At 27.3% G+C, this 17,452-nt stretch overlaps 1 protein-coding gene across 17 annotated transcripts in view; it reads right to left on the reverse strand.

Moving 5' to 3' along the window:
• Window positions 1–4,375: 4,375 nt before the first annotated feature.
• LOC132931929 (oxidation resistance protein 1) overlaps window positions 4,376–17,452 on the reverse strand; it is a 158,263-nt gene continuing 145,186 nt past the window's right edge. For 12 of the 17 annotated variants that reach the window (XM_060998024.1, XM_060998019.1, XM_060998018.1 and 9 more), the window contains 4 exons: window positions 9,581–9,740; window positions 6,615–6,736; window positions 6,331–6,500; window positions 4,376–6,104 (listed from right to left, as the gene is read on the reverse strand). In XM_060998024.1, coding sequence (XP_060854007.1) covers window positions 5,969–6,104; window positions 6,331–6,500; window positions 6,615–6,736; window positions 9,581–9,740 — 588 coding nt within the window. In that variant the 3' untranslated portion in view covers window positions 4,376–5,968. Of the gene's footprint in view, window positions 6,105–6,330; window positions 6,501–6,614; window positions 6,737–9,580; window positions 9,741–12,278; window positions 12,408–12,597; window positions 12,626–15,675; window positions 15,727–16,172; window positions 16,521–17,452 lie in introns of those variants that run through there. The other 5 variants (XM_060998033.1, XM_060998032.1, XM_060998035.1 and 2 more) reach the window with 5 other exon arrangements.

Below are 17,452 nucleotides of genomic sequence, written 5' to 3' on the forward strand. Positions count from 1 at the left end.
TTTATTGGGTTAAATATTTTTCTTCATTAGCGCGTTCTGTCAACATTTCAAAAAATGAGACACTTGGAAGACTATTTAGAACAAATTTTTAATAAAAAAATCGAAAAAGGTCAATAGTATCATTTCCAATGTGGTACATCTAAGTACATTGAAGCCCTCTCCCAATGACCACAAATGTAAAATGGACGACACGGGACCATTCAAGTAAGTGTTTGCAACAACAACTCAGTGAAAAAAAATTCGTAAAAAGTTTAAATTGAGGAAAATAAGGTCTATTATTTTATATATATATATATATATATTTATATGTGTGTAATGTGTATTGTGAGTGTGTATTATGTATATCGTATATATAAATATTATATAAGAATTATACATCGTACAAAATAAAGATAATCATATTTTTGCATAATATATTCTCATATTTTATAGGGTGAGATGAAAACGTAATAATCATATAATATATAGGTCCTGATGTAGTCGATGTGTAAGTACGTATCTACAGTCTACAGAAACAATAAACACTTTCACTCGTAAAAGTGGTGGTACCTATACGTACCACTGTCATTCGTGGGGATGTTAATTTATATAAGACGTCGTGCGATGCGCACGTGAACCCTCAAATGACTGGCATATTGTATAAGATTTAGCAGTTATAGAGATCTATGTATATACTGCATTCCCGTTACATCTTATTATTTTTGTCAGTCAGCCGTGTCAGATTTCTTTCTTATAAAACGGCAGCTGATCTGGTTAATAAAAACGTCATAGAGTTTTTCGCAGAGGTCGCTCCTCTCACATTTCACGTCTGTCGTGCTGCAATGTATCAGATATTCAGATGTCGATCGTCTTGTATAATATTATGTCCCCGCATTCGCATCACTTTCCGGTCTGCCTGTCTTATCTTTTAACGCATGATTTTTTTCCTTGTTATCAAAATAGTTTACCCGAATAGTCTTCATGCAAAGTTCAAATGCGTTGGATTATTTCCAGGGAATGGGTTCCTAAAACGGTTCTTCTGCTTTGTATCTTTCTTTCCATCTTAGTGTATACGTTCATTAGGTTTCGATAGTAAAATGGGTTTCTGTGATGTTATAATGTCGTGGCTGTTATTGGTGGATACATTTTTATTGGGTTTATCTACGGATTTCGTTTACTTAATTTGTGATGCCCTAACTATGACATAATATTTAAACATTATACTTTACTATAAATAAAATTAATTTACGACCAGGGTTCCTGTTGTATTAAACCCGTTACACAGCTTTTCGATTAGTGGTAGTCAATGATTTTTAACACATAACGAAATATATAATATTATTATGGCAGACAATAAACAAATCCCAAAGTCATAAATTACAACCATCTTAGTAGTCTTGTAGATAAATATAAATACATATATCTAAGGTATTTATATGGATCATCTATGTTTTACAATTTCGAGTGTTTCTTTTTACATATTATTATTACTATAATTAGTATTGTATTATTATATTATTAGACATTAGTATAATACTTTTACTGAATTTCGCAGCGATTTTTCATGTACAGAAATATATTATGATTGATTAATTATCGACTACTGCGGGTCTCTTGCAAGTCAAAACAACTATAAAGCCTGAAGCGTTAAAGTCGAGTAATTTCTATATAATATAAAACATAACCCGACGACGTATCATTATTTTGCTACAGTGTACATTCTTAATCCTACATATTCGCTATACCTACCTACTGAATTTTATTTCGCGAAGTATTTTTTTTTTCAACACGACCCGGCTTATAATATATATTTTATACTGGTATATAAGGTATTGAAAAAACCAACAGATGACAGCCGTTGTGTACATTTAGTAGTCTACATTTAACGCCGTCCGATAATGATTATTTACAAACATACCCTATTTGTAATTCCCATAATATTATTAATAATCAAAATCAACAGTAGAACGTCGTTTAAGAACATTGTTTAGTACTAAGCTACTAAGGGCCGGGTAAAAATGTAGGTATTATGCCGGTACCGAGTAAATGCCGGGTAGCCGGAACATCTCTGCTACTAACAGCCTATACACCATGATTTTCATTATGTAGCCACTAGGTTCCAACTTCACTTTAATGAGCAGGTTACACACTTCTGAATTATGATAATCCTGCGCAACAATGATGTGTCTTATATTTGTTTGAGGACACGTTTAACTCAGTAGTCAGTACACCAGCATGCCATATTCCCACCACACGCAAATTAAATAATAAGTACCTATATTATTAAAAAATGATGAGTGATAACAATTTTTATTTTCAAAATGGTGATATAGACATCATTTTTTAGATGTATCAACGCCATCGCACCAGAATAATGAATTGTAAATATATTTTAGATAGTTACTATAATACTTTAACGATACACTTTTTTACACGCTCTTTTCGGCACTGTACTATGATTTAGGGCGTAACACGATTGCGCACTTTTTACCTTATTTTTATGTTTGAGCAAACACAAATATTTAAATAAATACCAATTCAAAAAAATTACCAACATCAATAATAACGTAATACGTATAGTAAAAATATCTTATAATACATCACAGTAATTACGCGTTAAAAAAAGGAATAATATGCTGATATTCGTCTATAAAAATAAAGAATTAAATGTACTTCACGACGATGACAATAATAATAATTATTAACGTAATACGTAGTATAGTCAAATAATAAATAAAAATAATACATCAGATTAATTTATTATTACGACCCATCAAAAAAAAAATATATATATATTTATATGTAACAAAAATCAAGTTCTTCTAACTTTTTAGCACAAACACATAGTCCTAGGTTAAGTTACAATATTATATATCATATCTGATGCCGCTTTTCTACCGATTTTATGGACAACTGAACTTTCAACAGAAGCAAGAACGACCAATGGGCCAGAATCTTTCCATAGCAACTATAACGTTCATTTTTATAAATCTCATCCATCTATTTACCAAGTAACACATATTTAAATATTTTATTGGATATTCAAAGTGAATCTTATTTAACAATAAGCCTTGTAAAAAGCAAGAAGACAATATTGTATTTATAATAATTACTTGGAAAAAAATATAAAAATAATGAGATAGTCAATTTATATATTATAATAATAAATACTAAAGTTAGCCGTTGTGTAATAATAAGTAAATATACTGAAAAACTATCTATGTATATTCCACATTATAGTAAGGAGGTATTTTGAAGAATTATGTTACTTATGTATATACATATTAATTTATCATACTTTATAAAGTAAATATTTAGCTGAACTGATCTTTGTTCTTTTATAATAAATTATAGAAACTGTCTAAAATGTAGTTATTTAATACAATTTAAGATATTATAATATGATGAAGTTGAGATAATGATAATATGGCAGTTTCTATATACCTAAGGTTTTCAATTTTTAACTTATGGGTCAGCACCTATTTTTTTGATACAATTTTTTTGTAACCAAAATATACGTTAATATTTAGGAACGTGTTCATTGATTTTTAGGGATTCTACTATACCTAACGGCTAACATTATAGATAATCGAATCCCAATGATATGATTACGGACAAAAAAAACAAACATTATAGCTATAATAACTATTGAATATAAGTCACCGATTATAAAATATTTAGTAACTATAAACAAGAAAAAAGTGAGCAGATAATAATAATGTCACATATCTATCCCCAAATATTATACTGATATTGTGTGCATTTTAGTATATCGTTCGGGGGAGCTTTTCTTGGCCAGTGGGCTGCAATTATTGATGTTCTTCCTTCTTATGGAGATTCGAGTGTCCTTATTAAATTGGTGATCTGCGCCTTTATTTATAGGTATAAATTGTTGTGCATTATTGCATCGATACTTATTGCGCAGGCACCGCCACAAGCTCCAACCACGACTGTTTACTAAGCATGGCACCACCCATTATCGTGTGTGATTTGTTTTCACGTGTGACGTCGTTCGTTGCTGTCTGTTATCGGACCGGTTGTTGCGGTATGGCCACGCCTCTGCATGCTGCCGACCTTGTTATTGAGCGCCAGCGGTCGGCGCAGAGTATTATATTATTAACGCAAAAATAACTTCACAGGAAAAACTTTCGGGGTTATAAACTTCATACGATATTGTTGGATTTTGAGGGTCATTTTCTACAACCCGTAGAATTTCTGAAAAAGCCTAAAATTGTCTTTTTTTAAAATATTAAGCACGCAGTATCGCACATTCGTACGCTTTAATAAGCACTCACAAGTAATAGCAATTCGAATGAGTTAAATAATTGAATATATATTCTATACCTAATAATAGATGGAGTGGGCGAGATAGGAGACGGGTAAGAACAAGACAGGGTTTTTTCAACGTTACATTAACTTTATTTTTCACGTCAAAATCAAAATTCACTTGCGTAACAGTAACAATTATAATATAATTATGTTTTTTTAATTTTAATTTTTTAATTATATATATATAAATAATACCGTCTAAAATACTTAAAAAAAAATTATAATAATAAAAGAAATTAAAAGAAACGAACAAACACAAAGCGCATTCTAAGGCTTTTATTCAAACTGGTACGCGCAACAATAATTAGGTACAAACATCTGGTTCGCTCGCAATCATTTATAAAATTATAATAAATACACAATAATAATGCTATCAGTAAAGGAAAAGAAATAAAATAATTAACATATATTTTATCTACAATGAAAAACAACGATAAATAGATTAGTTTACGAGTTACCGGTATTTATAAAATATAAATTACGATGCATTTCACTAATATAATAATATACTTTTCATAGGTATTTTGTTTTAATTCACTTCCTCACTCAAAATTCATTATAATTGCTTTCCACTTAATCACTACGGAATTGACTTTGCTAGAGGTACAGTAATGTTCTTATATGTATATATATATAAATATATATTTATAAATATTAAGTTAAATATCTAAATCTTCTTAAACTAAAATAGTTTTTTTACGACGCTCTAGCATAATTTTTTTCTCGATAATACTACATTAGGCCAATGCAAGACTTATCACAATTATTAATATTATATGGATATATTTATTTAATGTATATACTATATCTTTTACGAGTTTTTATTATTTTTACTTTACTTTAGTAATACACGTATAGTAATATAATATGGTTTAAATAAATTTAATAATCTAAGGACTACAGCGCCCAGCTACCAAATCAGTGTTTCCACAACACAATAATAATACAACGAATAAAAATAAAAAAATAATCGAGAGATTCAGAGACATGATAAAGGCGGGGCGGGATAAATTGAGTTTTTGTGATTGTCTAACGGTTGCAGAGATGGGGTAGATTGATTTTTAAAAAATATTGTTATATGCGCATGAAGTGCTCATACGTGCGATGACTAGTGGTCCCTGGACACAAGAGATACAATTTTTTTCTTCGATATTACAAGTGGTTTAGAAAAAAAACATAATCAGTGCTGCCGTATGATTGTTTCAAGGGTTTCAGGTTTGGACAAGCAACACAGAGTCAACTCTTACAGAACTCTCGGCTGAGACTAGACATAATTACTAAATGTTATTACATGTTACAACGTTTTTCGTTACACATATAAAATTAAATAAAAAAAAATAAAATTATAATCATAACATTATTTAACTACTTTTTCGTATATAATATTGAGCTAAATTGTATAATGTTATTTCTCTCCTATTGATTTTTTATTATTTAAATTTTATATATATACAAACAGGTACAACAGAGGTGGGGAACAGAGATTATGGAGTTTCGGTGTGGTTAAAAATTATAAATAAATTGTATTTTCGCCATTGCAAATGAATGACGAAAAGTTATTAAAATTTAGCACCCTAACAAAAAACAAAAAAACGAATAAATGGTGAATTGTGTGTATGTGTGTGTGTATGTATGTTCGCATAAAATTGGTTTATTTAGTTTATAGGAACGCCCAGCACTCGAGAATCTTGACAACAAAATCTTGTTCATTGACTAAGGGTTCGTTGCCGTATGTGTTGCACGCTTCGGTCCGGCCTTGGTTCAGGTCACCGTCGAGCCATAAACCAAATTTACCACTATGAAAAAAAAATCGATCGATTAAACATAAATATCTTAAAGCAAAGATATAGTGACAATGGTGTCCAAACTATATGTTTTCGTAACGCAGAAAAAGTTAGAATGTATCCACCACCGAACACCCTCACGCAAAGATTATTATGGATTCATTTTTAGTATCTATAGTTTGGAGGCGTCACTGGATTGTATAGAGATGCGATTATTTTCAAACAAATATATACTCACTCTCCTGCCCCGATCGATAAGCTCTCGTTGTTGCCTTTGATGAAGTACATATTGTCGCCGGTCCAGTTGTACACCTGAAAGTCGGGACAGAATGTAAACAGCAGGGATTCACCTGTACCGTAGAAATGGTCGCTCATCTTCAACGCGCACGACGTCAGTGCTCCGAACACCTGTAACAGTGGTCGCGGTAAAAACAACATGGTAGACAATTAAGCTACCTAAGTGGTATAGCTTGAACGAAATTATATTTAAAATAAAAACTAATATTGGCTGGCTATACTTACGTTGTTTTGAGTGTCTTGGATGACTAGGAGTATAGGACTTTCAATTTTGCTCATTTTCCGGTACATGGAGTTTAAAGAAAAACCGTGTTGTAGTGTGCTAAAGACCAGCGTCCACATATATCCTGAAAAGAGAGAATAAAAAAAATATTACACACGGCATATTACAATATTTATATTAAGAGAGAGAGAGAGAAGGAAAGAGAAATAAGACCCCCAATAGTTAGATTGTTCAATAAGTATTCAAATATTTCAAGTCACAAGCAAATAAATTTACACAAAAAGCAACATAAAAATAATAAAATATTTTAATAATATCGCAAATTTTATTGCAAAAATTATGTTACTAAATCGATACTAGGGTCGTTTATGTGCATTATAACAATTATTATTATTATAACTTCTATAAAACTGACGCAGCGTACCTATACTTCCTATAATATCTACTATACAAGTTTTATTATTATAACGGTTAGGGAAATTAAATTATGAAATAAAAACATATAAGGTATGCGTTGTTTTTTAACGAGAAATGACGGAGTCGTTGTGCTGGATGATAAAAACTATATTTGAATAAAAAAAAAAAGAATCCAATTTAAAATAATAATAACAAATAGTTACAATATCACAAGTTATATAAAATCTAATTTTACGAATTGGTCAATGTACTTAGGTTATTATTTAAAAAATCTAATCCTTCGTAAAGCCTCCCAAACGCCATCTCCGCCTATATGACGAGATACATGTAATAACGACAGTGATAATAAAAATATAGAAGACTCGGAAGTCAGACGCAAATATACAAATACAATACAGTAAAATATAAATAATATACTCTGCTAATGCAGAGTTACGTACTATGGCTCCGGCAAACTTTATATGTCGATATAAAAAATCAACAATTGGACCGATGATGACGGGGGCACACGCGACAAAGGACAGGAAACTGTTCATTATTAGCAACACTAAAGTATGCTACCGTTACTGCCGATGAAGCACAACAATAATAACAATACCTAATAATTATATATGCAATTGGGTCTTTAAAAAAAAAAAAAAAAAAAAAAGAGAAAAGCTTATCTAATCATTTTTTAAATTTTAACCCGTAAAGTAGTAAATAATAAAACTATTAAAACTCTATACGGTGGCATTTATTTTCTATAAATAAACAAAAAGAGCAATGTAACATTTCTTAGAAAAAAAGCTATTTGCTATAATAACATTTTTATCACACAAATGGTATATTTAAATAATTATTTTACCTATAGTATATACCTGGTACAGCGTAGGTATAGACCAAGTTCTGGGGAAGATTTTTTAAGTAAAATAATTGGACGATACCCGTTTCCACCAAAACAGTTTGGTAAAAACGTTATTAAGTTAGGTGGATTTTATTTGGTGGAAACATGTTACAACCAAACATATAAATACAAAAAAAAATATCTGAAAATATATATGTTAGGTAACTAGATGAGTGATTAAATACAATTAAATGTATAATTTTATACTTATCTATCTATAAAATAAAATAATAGTTAATTTAGCAAACGCAAAATTTAATAAAGTTTACTTTAAACCTATGTCTGTATATATAAAAATTTAATGTTAGTAAAAAATCTTATTTTAAAAATGATAATAAAAACAAAAACTTAACTGATATAATTTGGATAATATCCAAAAAAAACCATATAATATATTATATGCTTATATTAAATTATGAAAAAGATCTAAGTAAGATTTAAATAGAATGATCGTTTAGAATAAACAAATCATAATAGTCGACTTGTATTTGGTTTGCAACTTTAAAGATGAGACACATTAAAAAGTTTGGGATATAACCCAACATCATAACAAAATAAATTCATCAGCACGTTTTATTTAAATTTCCTGTACAGGCCGATGACAAAAATAATAAGATTAACTATGCATTAATAGGATTATTAATAATACGATTAATATTGTGTTTAAATTAAATTACAAAGTTTTATATCATTTTTAAACTTTAGCATTATATTATTTATTATCCCTAAAAAGTGTGTATTCCCACAAGCTATGGAAAAAATACTGCGTTTAATTAAAAAAAAAAAAAAACTACACAGTTCATAATTAAAATGTCGTATTCAGCAGATAATACATAAACATTGTGTTTATATTTGACAATAAATTGTGTAGAGGAATAAATATTATGCGGTGGACATGTAGGTAGTTTTGATTGATGAAAATGGAGAAATAATAACTTGTCAACGTTGTGACCAGGGACGGTTAAGAATAACTAGACCAAGGATGAAATATTTAAAAATAATATGACGCCATATATAAATATTATAATAAATACGCTTTACACTTAGTTTTATTATAAAAAGCTAAAAGCTAGTTTCTCTATAGAAACTACATTGTGTGAAACTATACATTTTGCTTATGGACGTATATTTAACGATATGACGAGAGGAGATGTAAATTTCAGATGCCATCGTGGTATGTTAAATTCGTATTAATTAAAAAAAAAATTATGAATTTACGAAAACATTAACGTGAAAATTAATCATTTAAGCTACGAAATCTTATAAACATGTGTACATGGGCGTCCGCTGGAAATTTACCAGGGACATTAATAATGACATTAAACACCAAAAAATACATTAAAAAATGTTTATTCTTTGTAAACTACAAAATGTGTTTGAATTATATGAAATCAAATACCAACCCCACACACTAAAGTAAAAATATCGATAAAATGTTTATAAATCAAAATAAAAGTTAAAATGTGCAACATATTATTTGAATTCCAGGGGGGGCAATGCCCCGTCTTCCCCCCCGCCCTCCGGGCGCCCATGCACGTGTAAATTATCTAAATAAGTATTTTGACTGTGGCAAAAAGCCATAGGTATCAATAATAAGTCCTAAGGGTTAAATGTAAAATATATATTGTCTTCATGTCCGTTATATTCAATAATAATAATAATATTTACCTTCTGCTCTAGCTGGCAAATGCCTGCTCAACTGTTTCCTGTGTTCTTCGGTCAAGATTTCGGTGATGCCGTGCAAGTCAGGGATATACGATTCGAAATCTAATGAATTGACGCTGGTTGCGTAGAAGGCTCGACGGAGTTCATCACTCATAGACAGTACCTATATATATGCAAAGAAAAAAATCGATGATTAGAACCACCACTGTATACTGCACCTTAAGCGGGACATGCCCAACTATATATATATATATTATAAACATAGGCGGTCTTAGGGACGAGCATAAGGTACGACTATAACGATCAATAAAATGATAAGGGACTATATATAATAAGATTGAATAGTCCATCCAAAATTCAAATTCTAAGTTCGCCTATACCTATAAATTAGTATAGGTACATAACATACACGGTCGAATAATGCATTTTTTCGAACGTGTAAGAAACAATAATTTTATAACACAGTAATATTTTGATAAACTGCGGTGCAATATAATTACTATGTTAATAAATTATTGTAAAAGTATATAACATAACGAAATAATATTATGTTATTGGTGCACTCATACACAAGTATACACATTCTATTATGTATAGACACGCATGCTCTATTAAACAACATAACACAAGGTATAGGTAAAGTAAACATACTTAGTAGTACGTCGCACTGCTTAGAAGTGTTGCAGCGGTCGGACATATACGAATAGTAATATTGGGTACATAGTTTGTGCATGTATATGGTATATCGCGAAGATCTGATGAAATGTAAGTTTAATGTAAAATAAGCAGATCTTCGTGATATACTTTTTATACACCTAATATTTTACAAAGGTACAGGTAATGGGTCAGAAGATAAAAAGTAAAAATATATGATCACATGCTTTTTATACATTATACTTTTAAAATCAACACTACGTTGTAAGTATAAATATAAGTATACACTGCAGGTGCGCTTATATAGGTCACGCGTGTCACACAGGTATAGGTAAATGGCAAAAAATGTTTCGGTATAATATGTATAAGTAAGGTATATGCTATAAAATCAGAATTTTTTTTTTTATTATTATTTTGTTTAAAACTTTCGGTTACATTCTTATAATATTATGTTGCAGTAACTATGATCATACAATTAATAGATGCTGAAAATCTAAACTATGAAATAATAAATGTGTGTGAAAGAGAAACAATTAAAATACGCAATAATTATTGCGATTACGTGTTATATATAAATAAAATTACATGTTTTGATTATTTTATTTGTCCATTAGGTAATACTGGTATACTGGTATTCGTTTTACAAGCTGAGGTAAGAGATAATAACAAACTATAAGATAAAAAATCATGCAAATATATAAATATAATACCTATAATATATAGAGATGTAGGTTTAAAATATCGTAGTCACGTGAAGTAACAATAAATATTACGGTAATTTTCATGATTGAAATAGGTAGTAAATTGTCTAGTTCGGGAACTACCTATAGATATATAATATATATATTGAAAGTTAAAAATTTCTTTACGACATGTATATATCAAATATACGCGATAATAAATTGTATAATTATATATTTGAATAAAAATCCATAAAACATTCACTTGCATTTAAGCAAATCTGCACATTTCCTTAGTAAAATTATATCTGTAATCTGCATCAAACACTAATAATTTTAACACACTATATATAGTATATTATAACTGTGGAAATTCGTGACGTATTAAATAAAAAAAACTGCAGCTAAATATTTTATAACATGAAGTTTTAATAAAATATAACATATTATATAATTAATTATAAAAGAACTCAACTTAAAATTATTAAATTGATTATTTTTTAACCATCACATAAATCATTATTTTGCAATTTCACGTCTAAATAATTTTATCACCAAAAATAATTGTTTTTAATTTTTTCATACACGTTGAGTATTATGTAAACAAACACGTTTTATTATTTAAAATAAAACTGTACAGATAATTAATTTGAATAAATTAAAAAAATTAAGTAGAAACTAATATCTATACCTATTTCTAAGCATTATAGAAAATTTTCGAATTCGACTATTATTTAATATGCTTATTAAATAAGTGAACTATATTATAAAATTATCCATTTTCGTTTACTCATTATTTTAAAATTTTAACTTCTCTTGTAAATATTATTTTTACATAAATTGATGCTATCGTAAAACATAATTTTTTTTACCAAAATAATATATTAAAATTTTTCAAGTTTACTTTTTTTACAATAACAGCAAACATTTTAAAACGTGTACAGTGTACACTTATAAAATAGGTACATTTCTTGGAGTATTTCAAAACAAAATTGAATTTTGAATGAATAATTAATAGGTAAGTATAATAGTTCAATATCTATTTAACATTATAATTATAACTAATAATCTACTCTTTCGAAATTCGATTTGTACGTATAAACATACTCAAAAAGTTTTCTGCTAAAGAATATAGAATGAAAAATATACGTTGTTGTTCCACAATATAAAAACTTAAACAAAATGTTAAATAATTTATTTTTATTCAAAAACATTATTTTCCAATGAAATAAATCTATAATGTACAAAAAATAAAACAAATAGTTTTAGAAATAATGAATGTGGACACAAATAATTATCATCTTGTGCTCCAATATTAGGTACATACCCCCTTGTATATGCGTGCATTTTTGAAATGTTTAACTTACGATACATAAAGGTTTACTGCTTTTTCGTCTAAACCAACGTTCCAAAACTTTTTTTTCTTTACGACAAACTAAAAAAAATTCCAAAGAAGTTTCCTCAAAAATAAAAAAGGACATAGAAATATGTAATGGTAAATTAATTTATTGTGTATGTATAAATAATAAAATATATTATTTTAATGAGTAAATGTTAACTCTTAACTGTATGTATTTGCTTTTGGAGCCAGAACTCTTTGTACCTTTCCTTAAATTTTAATTTTAATTCATCATGTGTGATTACTTTTATAGATAACTGTTCTAAAAGTAAAATATAAATACTTACAATAATAATTCATAAATTACGAAGTTGCAATTTCTGAAGAAACCAGACGTCGATACACTTTACACATTACAGTGTCATAAAACAAATAAAAAAGCCACTGCCTACTTTTATAATCCAATGCCCCCAAATAAATTGAGCTTGTAATTTATATGGCTCACGTTATTTAAATAAACAATTTTGAGAAACACTGGTCTAAAATTAAGTATTATCGAAACATCGAAGACTAGCTCAAATAGTAAAATAATACCTACTTATGTAAAATCATATAACAAGAAAAAAATAACAATAAATTAACCAACGAAACATTTAACCACTAGATGGCTCATGCAGAGAAAAGGCAAAAGGCATGTATGGATGGATATTCAAAGGATGTTTGATAAATTAATCCATCCTGTTGTGCGAAATGCACGGTTGACCACCAAAACAAAATCATAAACACTATAGAAACACGTGCTGTGTACAGATGAAAAACATCGAAAAATCAAAATGAATGAACGAGTAACTAAACCGCTGCAGAATAACCATAAATCTTATAATAATAACTAATAAATTTAAAAAACGAAAACACCACACAAGTCTTACATAATAGATGTATTAAAAGATCATTAAACTAAAAAATAACCATACATACACAATCGGTAACAACGGCATCGTACAAATCATAATTATAATTTTTTGATACATAAAAATATTTTAAGATAATATCGGGTACGAATACCAAACACTATAGTGACTTATCCTTCGAAATAGGTAGTGCTTTTATATTCTATATTCAAATAAAACAGTAAAAAATTTAATATATTTAAATGTAACAGAAATACATTAATAATAATCACTTAACATTATAATAGATATCTAAATTTGAAGTAAAAATATATTAGAAAAAAATGTATCATGTATAGTTAATAACAGCTGTCAGTAAATATTCTGTTATGCCCTTTATATTGTAAAATTAAATTTAAAAAATTGTTATTTAATTGTACCTATATGTATGTGTATACAAATATATTTATATATTTAACAGATAGATCTTTTTTAAATGGGAAAAATAATATTTTCGTTTATAATAATTTTTAACAATATGACTTAACATTTAAATCCCCATAATTAGACGAAATAATAACGGTCCACTGGCAATTAATGTAAGTTTAATTTTAACCTAACAAACTATATTAATATAAATTATAGTACATACTATCTAAATTAAAAATGTAATAAATAATTTTTAATAAGCTTTTACTATAAAATTAAGCAACTTCATCAATATGAGTAGTGAAAAACACGTAAAAAATAGATATTCTAAAAACATCAATACCTACTAACCATAATTCATCGATTGAGTTTATAATATCCAATACAGGATATGGCATAATAGCATAATTAATGTGTTATCGTTTAAATAAAAACAACTTTAATATTCAAGTGTATACATATTATATGATTAAATGTACGCATATATGGTATTGTTAAGAAAATAATTCAATAACAAAATTATGAAGGTCAAATGGGCTGGAACAGACAGCGTGTAGAAAAATAACTGTCATCAAATAAATGGCAAAATATAAAAATAAAGTGATAAAAATAAACTAATGTGTTTTAAACTAATTAAAATAACAAATACCTATTATATTATATATATATATAATACACATACGAAATAAGATGAGTTTCTGAGAAAAACAATGAGACCATCATTTGTTTAAAATCACATATGAATATCGGTATATTTTATACAAAATAAAATGAATAAAATATTTGTAATCTTAATCAAATCTATTCAAAACTATCTAAGCACGATAAATACAAACTCTATCGCGTGGCAGAAAATTACATCACGACATCGTAGTATTTCAAAGAAATTAAATTATAGACTAAAGCCTGTAATATCTTTGGGCCCTGGGCTGTATTGGATAGGTTGGATCGTCCAAGGTTATAATAATTATACGGAATACAGATTCGTTTAGAATCATAGGTGCTATCAGAAAAGTAAGACATTAAATTGAAAAATCGATATATTATTATATAAACTTCAAATATTAAAGAATATAGTATCATAGTATAATCACTGGCGTGTTTTCACTCTAAAAAGAATATTTAAACGTTAATATTATAGATTTAGAGCCTAAACACATATTATAATATGAAACACTACTAATCATTGTCTTTTGTAACACACGTATTATAGACACACGTATTATTAGCGTCATCTCTATTCTTCAATGAACTTAAGAGGATAAGACAAGTAAGGTCAACCTACAACACTAACATTTGTCATCTCATCTTCGTTGAAAGTGAAATACGTGGCAGACATTAAATTTGTACGCGCAGAGGCATATACATAGACATGTGCCTCTAAAAAAATGAGTTAATAAAAAATATATTTAAAAATAAAAAGAATGTTTGAATAGAAGTAAATGCTGGATCAATAGACACACAAGAAAAATATTTAATGTAATTTGTAGGTATATATCACGCATACAAATGTGTATTAAATACAGGATATTCTATATATAACATTATACAAGTACCAGTATAAAAAATATAGTTACAATGTTAACAATTTAATATTATCTACAAACGTTTATAACTCTTTATAATAACTATAAAGTAACACTATTTGGAATTTCTAATATAAGATTTGATGTACAAAATAAATTAGAGTATAAATGTAAAAATCTATCAATAATCGATAGGTCAGACTCAAAAAAAGGAAAAATAAATATAAAATATAATGTTAGACAGTAGACACATATTTTTGAATACCTGTAATCGCACACATTCGAAATATTAAAACTTAGTATCTATAGTGTAGAATATATCCGAAGGTGGAAATAACCATTTATATTTTTTTATGTTTAATGAAACAAAAAAAAACACTCTTACGGTTAAATTATTTTGCTAAAAAAATTGATAAATACACAACACAAATATCGGTTATTATATCGAGTTTGTGTTTTATTTTTTTATAAAATTATTTGTAAGTTATAACTTGCTAAAAAAACATATAATAATTACGATCGATATTAGATTATGTACTAGGAACTATCAATTAAAAGAAAAATACATATCATATAATACCATTTCGAGTGCCGATGAGATTTCATATAATACCATTTCGAGTCCCGATGAGATTTAAAACTATAAAAATCAATTTAAGTATAATTATTTATAAAATTATATTGTAACCAATGTAAACATACTTCACTATAAAAATGAATAAATACGTCTAGGCGATAATTTGAGATATTAGAATATCTAGATATTAACAATTATCAACATAATACATTTAATGAATATTTAGTTTAAGAATTATTCAATTACACTAAACAAAATTGCATAAAACAATAATTTAAATGTCATAAAATACGTATTATAATGATAAACGATCATACAACACGCATAGATAACTATTTATTTTTTTAAATAAACATCACTATTAGTTTGTTTTTTCATTATTAATCAACAGTATTTCGTTTATTTAAAAAAAAAACTGATAGATATTATACCATTTAATGTTTTTGTTATTGTTAACCTACACGGTTATACGTCATTATTTAAACGTGTTATTTATTTACTTTGCGTTTGTTTAATAGTTGTTGAGCTTTTTTCACAAATGCTTTAGTGGACGCCAATTTTGTTTTTGACGACTTCCCAAAACTATTCATGTTGTAGTAAAAATCTGAACGTCTTAAGAATCATACTGCATCACATCGGAGAAACTTTCGTACTCGAATTAATCAATAATATGGGACGTAAGTAGCGTAATATTATATATAATATAATACATTAATGTGATATGAATGCGTTGATGTTTAAATCGTCAAAATAAAAACAATTACTAATATTTTATAGATATTTAATTAGTTTAAAACACGTTGATAATTTAAATAGAACGAATAGAACACGGAATGCTTTATGAAGCTATTGCGTTTAACTACTGATTGGGAAAACTACATGCGTTGGTCACTGTGACAGCTGATTGTGAGCGAGTCAATTTTAGAAAGTTCCCTTCTACCGACCTCTATTGTTTATATCTCTTACTCATCATACACATTTAAATATTATTAAAAAATATTAATCTAAAAATAGTTGTTTATAGTTGTATTTATTCCTGTAAATTATTTTTTTTATTACTTCAGCTCGTATAATTTTAAATAGATACAATTTAAGTGGCATGTGATTTAATATTTTTCGTCACGTTTTAATAAATTAATTTTAAAACAATAATACTCTATTAATTTTATAATAATAATACAATACATACATTTATATATTTTATAAATTAATTTTAAAAAATCTTTTAATTTTTGATTAAAAACAGAAAGAAATTTCTTTCTCTTTAACTGTTAACTCGCTTAAAAATAATGTTAGAAATTAAAATTTTGATCGTTAGTAAACGATTAGAAAAATGCTTAATACAAATACTGTTTCATAATTTAAAACTATTAGGTTACGGTTTAACATCCATGAAATTATGATTTAAACACAAATTATTTACAGTATTCAAACTAAAAGAAACTCAATTTAACGGACACAAATATGCATTTAAATATATTATATCAAAATTTATAAAATTAATAACAATAAAAATAAAAATAAAATATGATTTAGTGCTTAATTAAATAATGAACAATTGTAAATTTTCAAAAGAAAAAACAATAATCGGCTATCGACACTAATAATATACTAAACTAATCTAATGTTTTTACTAATTTGTAAAGATTTACAATGAATATTTTAGAAATAAGTCATTTAAGCAAATTATTATATATTATTTAATATAAAGTATGATAAAAACAGACATTCCCTATAATAACTCAGTCAGCTAAACTGGGCAGAATAATAAGTTATTATG

This window comes from Rhopalosiphum padi, chromosome 1 (genome assembly GCF_020882245.1).
Source record: "Rhopalosiphum padi isolate XX-2018 chromosome 1, ASM2088224v1, whole genome shotgun sequence".
Taxonomy (NCBI): domain Eukaryota; kingdom Metazoa; phylum Arthropoda; class Insecta; order Hemiptera; family Aphididae; genus Rhopalosiphum; species Rhopalosiphum padi.